The sequence below is a fragment of the Apostichopus japonicus genome, chromosome 2 (genome assembly GCF_037975245.1).
Source record: "Apostichopus japonicus isolate 1M-3 chromosome 2, ASM3797524v1, whole genome shotgun sequence".
NCBI lineage: Eukaryota > Metazoa > Echinodermata > Holothuroidea > Aspidochirotida > Stichopodidae > Apostichopus > Apostichopus japonicus.
Window position 1 is genome coordinate 8,079,748 of NC_092562.1, and position 11,892 is coordinate 8,091,639.

Genomic DNA, 11,892 nt, shown 5'->3' on the forward strand with positions numbered 1-11,892 from the left:
GGGGACATATGCACCCCCCCCCCCCCTCCCACTCACCAATTTGTATGGCTACAGTACCATTCCGAAGCAACCATAGCCCATGAACATGATCAACACACTTACACTAGTTACTAAACTGCAGGGAATTCTAAAGGATAGCAATCAGCACATTCTTCATTCATACACTGCACAATAACTAATACACAAATGACACCACTTAACATGGGTGCCCAATATCATGTGCTGTACCACTCAATTACAACCATGCTTGAAAAAATGCACACTCATACAACAAACACAAATCTTGTGGTTTTACTGTTCCCATTTTCGATATTGCAATGGCTGCTACCATAGAATGGGGAAACTTTGATATGCTGAACACAGTATCAAATTGTGCATGTGCAGTTTGATAATGCATGAACAAGACAAATCCCTCACTATAAATTGTATATTCATTGTGACGATTTTGTCATTGCATAATGCTCATTTGTTTGTGGTTGGTCCACTTTGTGTTCTCAATGTGGACGTGTCTGGGTCAGCTAAGTTATTACCTCTCCAGGAGCAAACAGGATTCCGCTCCCCCCCCCCCGTCTGGTGCATTCTCAAGGGGGTCATTGAAACTTGTGGATACACTGTAAAAAAAAATCGTTAACGTTTGTCTTGATTTGGATTATTGTTTACAGAGGGAGAGGATTTTTCTCAGTTAATATCACAATTCGATTATTCAAAAACCAACGTCGAGCGCAAGGTTTGCTCGTTTTTACGGGTAAGAAAGGAGAACTTTGGCTGGATAAACGAAAATCTATCAGAACGCTTTTCTATTACTGAATATACGGATAAACGTTTTACCAGATTATCCGGAAAGTTACTGTTACTCTGTCCAACAGGTAATGTTCATCTCTGCAAGCTTTTTTGGCGTTGACAAAAGCGCACATACGATTAATGTTAACACACGTTAGAATACGTAAACCCGGTTTTCGTTAACCCATCGATCGCGACATACACGCCAACGGCCACATTCGCACCAAACTTGGTTACCAACGAGGTAAATTTCTTGAATTTTAAACAGTTTGCACCCATTAAATCAAGTAACTTAGCTCTTTTATGACACAGTAGGATATGCTCAACAAAAGGGAATCGCATTTCTTTCAAAGTATTTGATAAGTCTGTATTTTCGTGGTAAAATTCGTCACGTCGGGTTCTTCGATGCTGTGGAGATGGTTAGGCTTGCAGGAGCGTATACAGCATCTGTAGTATCTTAGCCCGTATATTAAGCCCAATGTTACTTGTTAGGCTATATGCTACACAATGAAACGTATATACTGTAGCTAGCTTACTACGATGAGAGTACATTATAATACAATTAGGGGCCTACAAACGTTAGGCTAATCTGTTCCTAAAATTAAGCAGGCCTAAGTGTAGCTTTTATAGTTCAATATCACGTCAGAGTAAGCACATACCCCCTCTTAGTTTTCGCGTTATACGATTAGACTTTTGTGAACAAAAGGTAATTGTGCATATATATAACTAGATCAAGGCTGATGTTATAAAAATTGACAACAAAGCAGGTCCTCCTGTTTTCTAAATTCAGAAAATGTGGATGGAGGCTTAAAAGGAAATAAGGCTTAGGCTTACAACTATGGGGTTCCTTGCTGCTGAAAGCAAAACAAAAGTATGCATTCAGATTTGTGTGTGTTTGGATGCATGATAATTGATATATGTACCCATGTGACGCCTAGCTAAGGTTCCGTATTACTCAACTAGGGAATGCCCGATGTTCATCACATTCACTATGTAGATGCATTATGTATAGTGAGTGCAAGAACACTATTGTTTTGGTAGTTATATCATGAATATTAATGAGGTCACTGGGTCAAACCTGAAATCTACATATTTTGCCTCGACAACAGTTCCCATTCTAGTGAAAGTTGGTATCGTGTAGTTAAGTAAAAACAGTAGTGTGTTGATGTCTGTTAAATTTGATAAATTAGCATATTAATTAGGGGGTGTGGCTTCATATAATTTATAACAATTAGCAATAACTTGAAAGGGGAACGCTGATGTTTATCATAGTCATACAGATGCATTAAAGTGAGTAGATGGAACCTATTGTTTTTGGTGGTTATATCATGGATAGTAATGAGGTGATGCGATCAAAGCTTAAACTTCACGCATATGTCAAACCGTACACTTTTTTTGACATTATCAAGTCTGCTAATCAACACCTTCAGCAAGGAACCAGTCAGTGCGCTTCATTTATTTGAATATTTTTTTTTTTCATATAGCTTTTGAGCATTGAACGGCCAAAAATGCAATAAAATGTCTGTGTTGTATTCACGTCCAAGCATTTCAAACATCAGTTTGCCTCTAATGCAGAGCGAAGGGGGAGGGGCATTAAGTGGCCCAACCATCATGTTTTTTTACAAATCACTGTCCCCATCCATGCCTCCCTCCCCCCACTTTTACAAACGAATGTGTGTCTATAATGTTAACCACTACTAAAAGAGAACATGTAGCAGGCATTAATAGCATTATACTGTAGCATCTGTTAGACACATGTAATATTTCCTTATTTGCTAAATACTGTATATCCCTCCTTCTTTTACAGACTTGATGTTCGAACTTTGGGCAGACATTTTAAAAGAAGATATGACAAAAAAAGCCATTTATGCCAAGAAATATTTTAAGGTACTGAATATTCATGTTTTCTTGCCCCAGTTGTACTTCTTTTCAGGCTGATTCTATAGAGACCTTTCTGAAGCATGTTCAGATTCGGCATTCGCAGTCTATCAATTTTCATATCCAGTGTGGCATTGATGGTTGTGTGGCCACATATAGCAAATTTGGTAATTATAAAAATCATGTGTTAAAAGTACACAAGCACCTTTTTGAAGGTGACAATGCCCAGAAATCAAATTGGTGTGAAACAAAGTGTCCTATGTGTTTTTCTAGCACTTTAATGGACTTGACAGTGATATTTGGACATCTTCAGCTCCACATGCAAAATGGTACTTTATCTGAATGTCCATTTGTTGGTTGTAACAGTACTTACAATATCCCTAGTTCTTTTAGATCACATTTGTCCAGAAAACATGCTCATGAAACTCTTTCAGATTTAAAAGATTGCTGGAAACATAGTACCACAGATACTGATCATATGAATGAAACATTTGAAGATAACCCAAATCAACCTGAAGTAGATGAACCAGTTGTAGATCAATCAGAACTTTTTGAAAATTTTCCCTCATCCCTGAAAAGGCATTATGGCCACTTTATGCTAACATTGCAGGAGGTGTATCAACTTCCTTTGTCAACATCAAAAGACATAAGTGAACACTTTGCTTTGCTTTCCCGTCTGCAATCAGATTACCATGAGAAGAAAGTTCTCGCAATTCTGAAAAATAATGAAGTAAATGAAACTACCATCTCAGATGTACAAACTGCATTTTCTCAAAACCATCTAGACCTTGTCCAGGAAAATCTAAACTCGTCCCATAAAAGGAGAAAATACTGGAAAGACAGTGGTTACTTAATTGAACCTGAAACTCATATCCTTGGTAAAAACAAGGAAAGGGTGGAGTGTTCTTTTCAGTATGTCCCAATCTTGCAGACACTGTCAGCATTACTTAGCAAGAAAGATGTATTTGATTATGTAGTTTGTCACAAAGAATCATCCTGTAAAGGGATATACAGAGATGTACCTGATGGTTCAGCATTTAATGAACATATTTTATTTAGCCAAAACCCAAAGTCACTACATCTTATTCTTTACTTTGACGAAGTAGAAGTGGTTAACCCACTTGGTTGCCATAGGCAAAAGCATAAGCTTGCTGCCTTTTATTTTGTTATTGGGAACCTCCCACCCAAGAAAAGATCATCATTGCATGTCATACAACTTGCAATTTTGTGTAAAGGGAAAGACCTAAAAGAATTTGGACCACAAAGAGTATTACAGCCCCTTTTAACTGACCTTCATTTACTGGAAACAGATGGACTCACACTTCCAAATGAACCTGAAAAAATATATGGTTCAGTTTCACTGCTAGTTGGTGATAATCTTGGAATACATTACATGTTGGGATTTTCGGAGTGTTTTAGTGGAGGAAATACACACAGGATTTGTAGACATTGTATGGCTACCAGCCGAGACATTCAAAGTAAATTCAAGCCAGAAGATTTTGTTTCAAGGAGTGAAGAAACATACAACACACATTTAGAGTTTGCTAAGCAGTATCCCAATCTGCGTTCAGTATATGGGGTGTGCCGTGAATGCCCTTTGAATGAATTGCAATATTTTCACTGCATGCAAGGAAGTCCTCAGGATATTATGCACGATGTATTAGAAGGGGTTTTGCCCTATGAAATTTCCCTCATTATGAAATCGCTTTATACAGATGGCCTTCTGACTGTAGAATATTTAAACTCACAGTTACAAAAATGGCCCTTTGGACCCTTAGACAAACGAAACAAACCTGAAGTAATCAAACCTGATTTCAATGTGAAGCAAAATGCTGCTAGAATGTGGACTCTTATAAGACATTTGCCCCTGATGCTTATGGAAAAAATTCCTCCTAATAACCTGCACATGGAATTGCTGTTAATTCTAAAAGATATAGTTGTTTTGGTCTTTGCTCCAGTTATTTCTGTTGAAATGATAGCAGTTCTAGATAGTACAATAGCTGATCACTTCTTACTTTTTAAGGAGTTATTCCCAGACGAAAGGGTAAAGCCAAAACAACACTACCTTTTGCATTATGCTGACCAAATTCTAAAATATGGCCCATTAAAAGCAATCTGGTGTATGCGGTTTGAAGCAAAGCACCAAGAGGTGAAATCGTATGCCACTATTTCCAAGAATTTTAAAAACATTTGCTTAACAGTTGCCAGCAGAGTTCAAATGAAGCAGGCATGTTACCTGTTTGCTGAAAATTTCTTAAAGCCAGAACTTGAAATCAAAGTAGCTTCCAAAAATTGCTGCTTAGAAAAGGATATAGCTCACTGGGCATCAATTCAAGGTATAAAGGTTGATGACTTTGAAATTTGTCAGTCTATTAAGATTAGTGGTGTAGACTATCAAAAGCATATGGCAGTTGTTATGAATGGAGACAACAAGAACGATTTGTTTGACATTGGTCTAATCAGGGTGTTGCTGGCGAAAGGAGAAGATATGTGGTTAATTGTTGAAAAGTATGCAGTCCAACATATTCAAAATGTTAGGTCATACAAACTGGTACAAAGTAAAGGTTTGTGCTTTGTAGGAATAGAAGATCTGAAAGATTTTTATCCTTTAAGCATTTACAATGTTTTTGGCCAGTGTTTTGTGGTCCTAAAACATAGAATATGCTTGGAGTAATCAAAGTAAAATCTGACTAGAGAAATTTGTTTAAGAATTGACTTTCTGCTAGTATTTCATGAGGTGTCAGTATGCCAAGGTATATTTCAAAATTGTGTGTTTTATTTTGTTTCCCAAAACAGGTGTTGGAGCTAAAACTATCACCACTTTAAGCTTTATCAACATTACCCACCACCATGAAAATTCTTGTTGAGTATGGTCATTCTAGGAAAGTAATTGAACTAGAAAATGAAGAAACACTGTTCACTGAGTCATTATACAATACTCTCTGCATAATGATGAGTGTTCCATTTTCATCAGAAGAAACATTTTTCCAGTACTTTGATGAGGATTTTAAGTCATGGGTTGACCTTGAGCTTGGAACCAAAATTTTAGACAAGAGCAAGATTAAACTTAGCACTCTTCAACCTTTAGAGCCCTTGATAGGAACTGACAAAGTAAATTTTAATTGTTCTACAACTAGTGCATCTAGTTCTTGTGTGTCTGATGATGAGAGTGATAAAGCTTCCATTGAGCTTACAGTTGGATCACTTGATTTTGGAATAGATATGACTCCACCAGAACTTTGCACAGGTGTGATTGAAGATGTTCCAATTACCAAACAAGAGACCACTGAAGAATCAAACAAAATGATTAGTGTAACTGAAAAAGCTGGCAGTTCTGATGATAATAGTTGGGACATTCAGTTACTTTGTATCAAGTTTAGCATGACTTTGCAGAACAAGCTTGAAAATGAAGAACAACTACAGTGGGCCCAAAAACATGAACTACTCAATCATCTTGGAGACTTTCTGTACAAAAAAAACAAGTACCCAGATATGCACATGAAAAGAAAAATAGCTAAACAGCTAATAACAAAATATCCTTACTTAAGGGAGCGCATTGGCTCTGGTTATGATGCTTGGACTGCGGCCCTTAACAATAAATTGAAATCACTGAGGATGAAAGATTCAAGTCTCTCATTAAAAAATGCACCTCTTAAAAGAAAAGAGAGCATTCCACAAAAGGATGTTTTCAAGAGGCCCTGCAAAGGGGAACTAAATTTCCTGCCAGTGATACCATCCACTGAAGATGAAACCTCTCTGAAAAGACATAAAGAAACCATGAAAAAGGAGATGTCTAAGAAAGGGGCCAAAAACTTGATTTTGATTGAGAAACTTATGGATAAAACATATCCACAACGAAGGGCATATTTGACCAATAAACCACTTGTTAAAGACTTACTCCAAGAGTATCCTGCCCTTCTGCTAACAGAAGAAATTAGCAATGAGATGACTCGTTTGGTGAACATTGATTGTACCAAGAAAGCTTTAAAGTTTCCTAGATTGGCCAAAAGTATCACCTTACTGGGAAGATGCTATCTCAAGAGTGTCAAGAGTGGTCCTAAACATGACAAGATCAAAGAAATTCTACACAGGTGTGACAGGTAAGTCTTCAACTTTAATTTCAGTCAGTTTAAACCTCTACCAGTGTTGTAGACCTAACAGGAGGCTTGGGTATTAAGCCTTATGCCCCCTTCAAAAGCTTTACGCTCCCAACCATCCCCACTCCAGTGTGGACAGACTATACCCACCACTGACCCCAAGAACCGTTCAAAGGTAAATAAATAGGAATGCGTTAATAGAGTGTTCTTTTGCGTTCATTTTTATCTTCTAAATCACAAACAGATCTAGTAACCTTTCAAAAAACCTAACATCCCTTACATGAAATATTAGTCCCTTAAGGGTGCAAAAATGTTCTTTTTTGTTGCGATTGAGGAAATCCTAAACGTTACAAAGGCAAAGACTACAGTTCTTTATTTCGTGGGCCTACCTGTTGCTATGTTCATTGCGTTTACCCTTCTTAAAATCATGAATCGTGTATCAAACGTAAAACTATGCATGATGCAAACTATCATATTGTGTTCTACACCATTGTTATTATTCCAGAAATATTAGAAACTCTGAAGTAGACAGAACAGAGGAACAGAATAAAGCAGGATTACAGTTGCTACCATTGCTGCTACGGGAAAATAAAGAAGAATTCGTTTCCTACACAAATGTAAGATCAAAGGTTGAAAAGAATATTTGTGATCTTGGCATGTTTGGTATCACCTGTTTCATGTTCTGAGTAAAATAGCATATCTTATGCAGGTGTAGATTCAAGGTGGGATTAACCATCCAAAGCCACTTCCACCTTTACATGCTGATGAAAATGCTTAAAATTTCATTATCCTGACTATGATTATGAGTCAGTATCCAGGAAATTGCATGTAAAATGGGCTTCTTTACTTTCAAAATTCCGGCAGAAGACTCAAAGGACATTGACGACAGGCAAGTTTTTGGTGCTCTTGTGGCCACCCACCACTTTCTACAGAACCTGCCTCTGACGTGTGTCATGTCAAGTGTCATGTCATGCTTGTAGTTATAGGTGAAATCAAGTATGATGCATTAATGGATGCAGAATTTAATTTACAGGTTCATTTTAGGGCATGTTTAGTCTTATTGCATTTAACAGTTTCAACATGAAATCATTGAAGTATCACAAATATATCATAGGGTAGATGTACGGCGTTCTTTGTCAGCAGGGCTGTAAAAATATACCATATTATACCAAAGTGTTTATAACTTGAACACATCTATTGTAGTAGATGTCATTTGAGGTTACAACCGATATTGTAGTGCTGTTAGCTCAATATAACTCACTTAAGTGATCATCTTTATTTAATTCTCTTATTTAGTTATTTAATATCCCAATGTATTGTGAATCTATTGATCGTTGAAGACTTCAACGCTGATTGGTGGAAAGGAAAGCCCAGCTATGTTAATTTTGATGAGGCTGCCACTTGATGTGCTGTTCCATTGGTCTGCAGATGGTCTCTGCCACCTAAGAGCATGTCTACTCAAATTGTCATTAGCAATTATCAAAGCAAATCAAACTAAATCTTTACAAAAGGGATTTTGTCTCTCATCTTATTCCTTACAGTGAGATGAGTTAGCAAGTAATATTTCTGAGATTTATGTTTACAATTGTAGCCAATGTGTTGCTCCTGTTGTTATCAAAGATTACAATATACTTATTGCATCCACTGTAGTCAACTCCTCAAGGACTTAAAGCGTTTGTGTGTAAATCATAACCTTTCTTGTGTATTCTTTATTTATAGTCTTCCAGCATGACAACAAGAACTACATCCCATTTTATGATTAAAGTTTAGTTGCTTTTATAGATCCTTACTATGGGTATAAAGTACCATAAAAGCACCAATGAGTCATATAGCTAGAGATGCACACATATAGGGTACATGGGAAGGACAATTGTCCACGCATGGACCAAGTGTAATGCACTGCAAAGAGAAAGACATGTCTTATCCTGTCATTATAAACCTGTTGCATTATGACATTTTGTATGTATGTATTGTTTTTATTCATTTCAGTCTTCAAACGAATTTCAGAAGATTGCAGAGTCAGTGTCAACCCCAATAATTATAATCAGTGAAAGTACATGTGCCATTGCTGCTGAGTCCCAAGTGGTCAAGGAAGGTGATTCTGTGGACAGCCTCATTCATCTCATCAGTATGTTTTATTGTGTAAATATTGAATACCCGAGATCATGTAACTGTACATTTACATATGTACAAAAGGAGATTTTTGAAATCACTGACAACAGAAAAGTACCAGCTAAGTTGGTAACCTTTGTGACAAAAGTCGCTAGCCAATAGATGATTAACCCCAAGCGGTCTCACGTGAACATGCAACATTAAGCGAATCCAGCACAGCTACTATACGATAGCAGGAAAGAGAATTAGCATGTAAAGGCGAACATGCAAAAGCTTGGAAGCACAATCTAACTGCATGTTTTTCTTCAAAAAAAGTTTTTTTAAACCTTTGGAATTCTTTGCTAGGCCTGATGTAGATTCAGCATTGTTCATTAGGTTGGGAGTGACTGATAAAAAAGTAATGCATTGAAAAATGAAATTTTAAAACATATTTTGGGTGTGAGAGGGTAACAAATTTGTATTTTGTTGAAATATATTCCTTATAGCCCTTTAATTGCAAAGTTATCATATAATGAACTGTGAGAAAAGAAAACCTGTGGTCAGTCATCAAGTTGCCCTCAGCTATTTGAAAATAAGAGAGATGTGTAATACTATGGGCATAACTTAATTGTTGGGCATAATTAAAAGTTGATGAGACAACACGAATTTACTGCACTTTGGTTTAATAAACCTTTTAGGTAGGGTGACATGATCAAAATCTATCAATATCTGGGGCAGGGGTTTCACTCTTGGATCACTAGGAACATCGTTGCTTGTCGACTGACGGTACACATGGGATGCTATGTGGTGTTGAGATTAATTATTTCAAATAATGGTGACATATAATATTTGTATATATTTAAATTGTAATTGATTGCTTCTTGATTCATATGAAACTTTGTTGTATACACCTATTTCGTCTATGGGGAGAAGGTGTACTCTTGCTTAAACTAGGAAAATTGTTGCGAGTAGACAGGTGGTATTTATAAGGTGTTCGGTGGTTTTGTCATTCCCACCCTCCACCCTATATGGAGCTTTTCATTTTGTTTATTAATTAAATAATGCTTAACATATAATCTTTGTGAAATTTTTAATTGTAATTGATTGTTTGTTCTTGCTTCAAATGATAGTGTTTGTTTACATGTAGCCTTGAGTAAATAAGAAAAAAAATTGTTTGTTAGGCATGACGTGCTATAGTAGGTGTTTAGATGTGAGATTTGGTTGTAATAAGGTGACCTGAGATGAATCAATGTTATATATCGAGAAGCTCTTTTGAATTCTTGATTGTATGGTCACCACATCCTACACCGCATTTTAAGGGTTTTGTTCATGTTTTTTTTTTTTAAATAATACTAGACATAAATGTTTGTAAATTATTAAATTGAAATTGATTTATCTCTTCTTATCTTTATAATTCGTAGTTCATTATTTTTAACTTGTTTGAAGTCGTTTTTTTCCCTTTATGGGTGAGGAGTGTAATGCTAACAGTCCCTTCATTCTCACAATGCCAAGGCACGAAATGATGTCATTGGAACGATTTTACTCAGTCATGTATATAAGATAGGTGTTAAGCTAAAGGTGGTCGAAGTTAAATAAGGACAAAAGTATTGGAGACCAATTTTGTCAGTTTCAAACACACTCTCTAAGTTTCACTTGTAAAAGCAGCCCACCCTTCACCACATATAGGTGCTTGTTCCATGTTTTGTTATCTTTAGTGATACATATACAATATTTAACTGTACATATTTAAATTTTCATTGATTATCTTTGCATGGTATTATTTGTTGGGTTTTAATAAATATTTCTTACTTTAAAATCAAGTTTGTATCATTTTCAGTCTCACAGCTCTTACTATTCATTGTTATCATTCTGTACATTAATCTTGAAAGGCAGCGAATTCCATCATATATATAATTTTCCACGCAAATATATGTACTGTGTAAATATTATTCTGAACAGATAACTGAAAGATAATCTCTAAATTCTAAAATTAGGAAGACTAAAACTGAATCCGTTGAAGGTAACTCCAAAAGTGGTAATATTTCAGGAAACACTTGCGTTTTTAAGGAGGAAACACCGTTTTCGGTTGCAGCAACTAAATAATGATGAAACACGCAAAACAGGATGAACGTTTAACCAAGATACGGTTAACATCTCATGGATTAATCTGAGGAAACCCGACTTTTGGTTGCAGCAACTTTAAGCCTTTTTCAAGTAAACGTTTACGATTTTTTTTTACAGTGTACAGTGATGTTAGAAGCAATGAAACCTAGCATCTGGGAGGTTGTGGGTTGTAGCCCAGCCCGTTGAAAGTAATGTGGGTTGTATTCCAGGAAATATCTAGTGAGAGGAAAGGTCCATAAAGTTGCTCCCAGGTACCCATTTGCTAAGTTTGGTCGGTCCCCGATTACTCGTTCTTTACGAATTCAACCAAAACCCAACTCGGCCTATACTATAGGGGTATACTGTACATGCACTGCAGGTAACTATGTACAGTATATAGGATATATGCAGCATGCAGTCACATACAGTATGGTAATACTGTAAACAACTTGTGAACTGATTTATACAACAAAGCTGCATATTAATATTTACCACATATATCCTAAAGTCACTTTCAAATGAACACATGCAATATGTTTTTCCCAAATGCTTTTTTAGGGATGTTACTACTGTTCAGTAGTGATATGAGGAGATGGCACTTTTGGTTCCTTACTGGAAGCAAAGAAACCTATGCAATCTGGTTGGTGTGTGGGTGTGGCAGGGAGGTGTGGGTTGCTTGAAGCATGTATGTGTCCTGTGACACTTGCATAACTCAAAAACGTAGTAATGGATAATTGTCATACTTGCTATGCAGATGTATTATAGTGATAAGGTGTGCCCTATTGGTTTTGTTGTGGACTCGAATATTAATGAGGTTAAGGGGTCAAATGTAAAAATCTTTACATTGCAATAACTCCAAACCTATCTTAGATTGTAAGCAAACTTTGGATACAGTACAAGTATGTACTGTGAGTAGCTTGCTAGTGATAGTACAACACTTGTG

The 11,892-nt window shown here is 36.4% G+C and overlaps 1 protein-coding gene across 1 annotated transcript; it reads left to right on the plus strand.

Moving 5' to 3' along the window:
- The first annotated feature begins 613 nt into the window (after positions 1-613).
- On the plus strand, positions 614-11,069 carry LOC139976734 (uncharacterized). Its single transcript, XM_071985444.1, has 4 exons — positions 614-2,667; positions 5,455-6,758; positions 7,261-7,372; positions 8,745-11,069. Exons 2-4 carry the CDS (start codon positions 5,509-5,511, stop codon positions 9,027-9,029), a joined length of 1,647 nt encoding a protein of 548 aa, XP_071841545.1. The 5' UTR covers positions 614-2,667; positions 5,455-5,508; the 3' UTR covers positions 9,030-11,069.
- Positions 11,070-11,892: the final 823 nt, after the last annotated feature.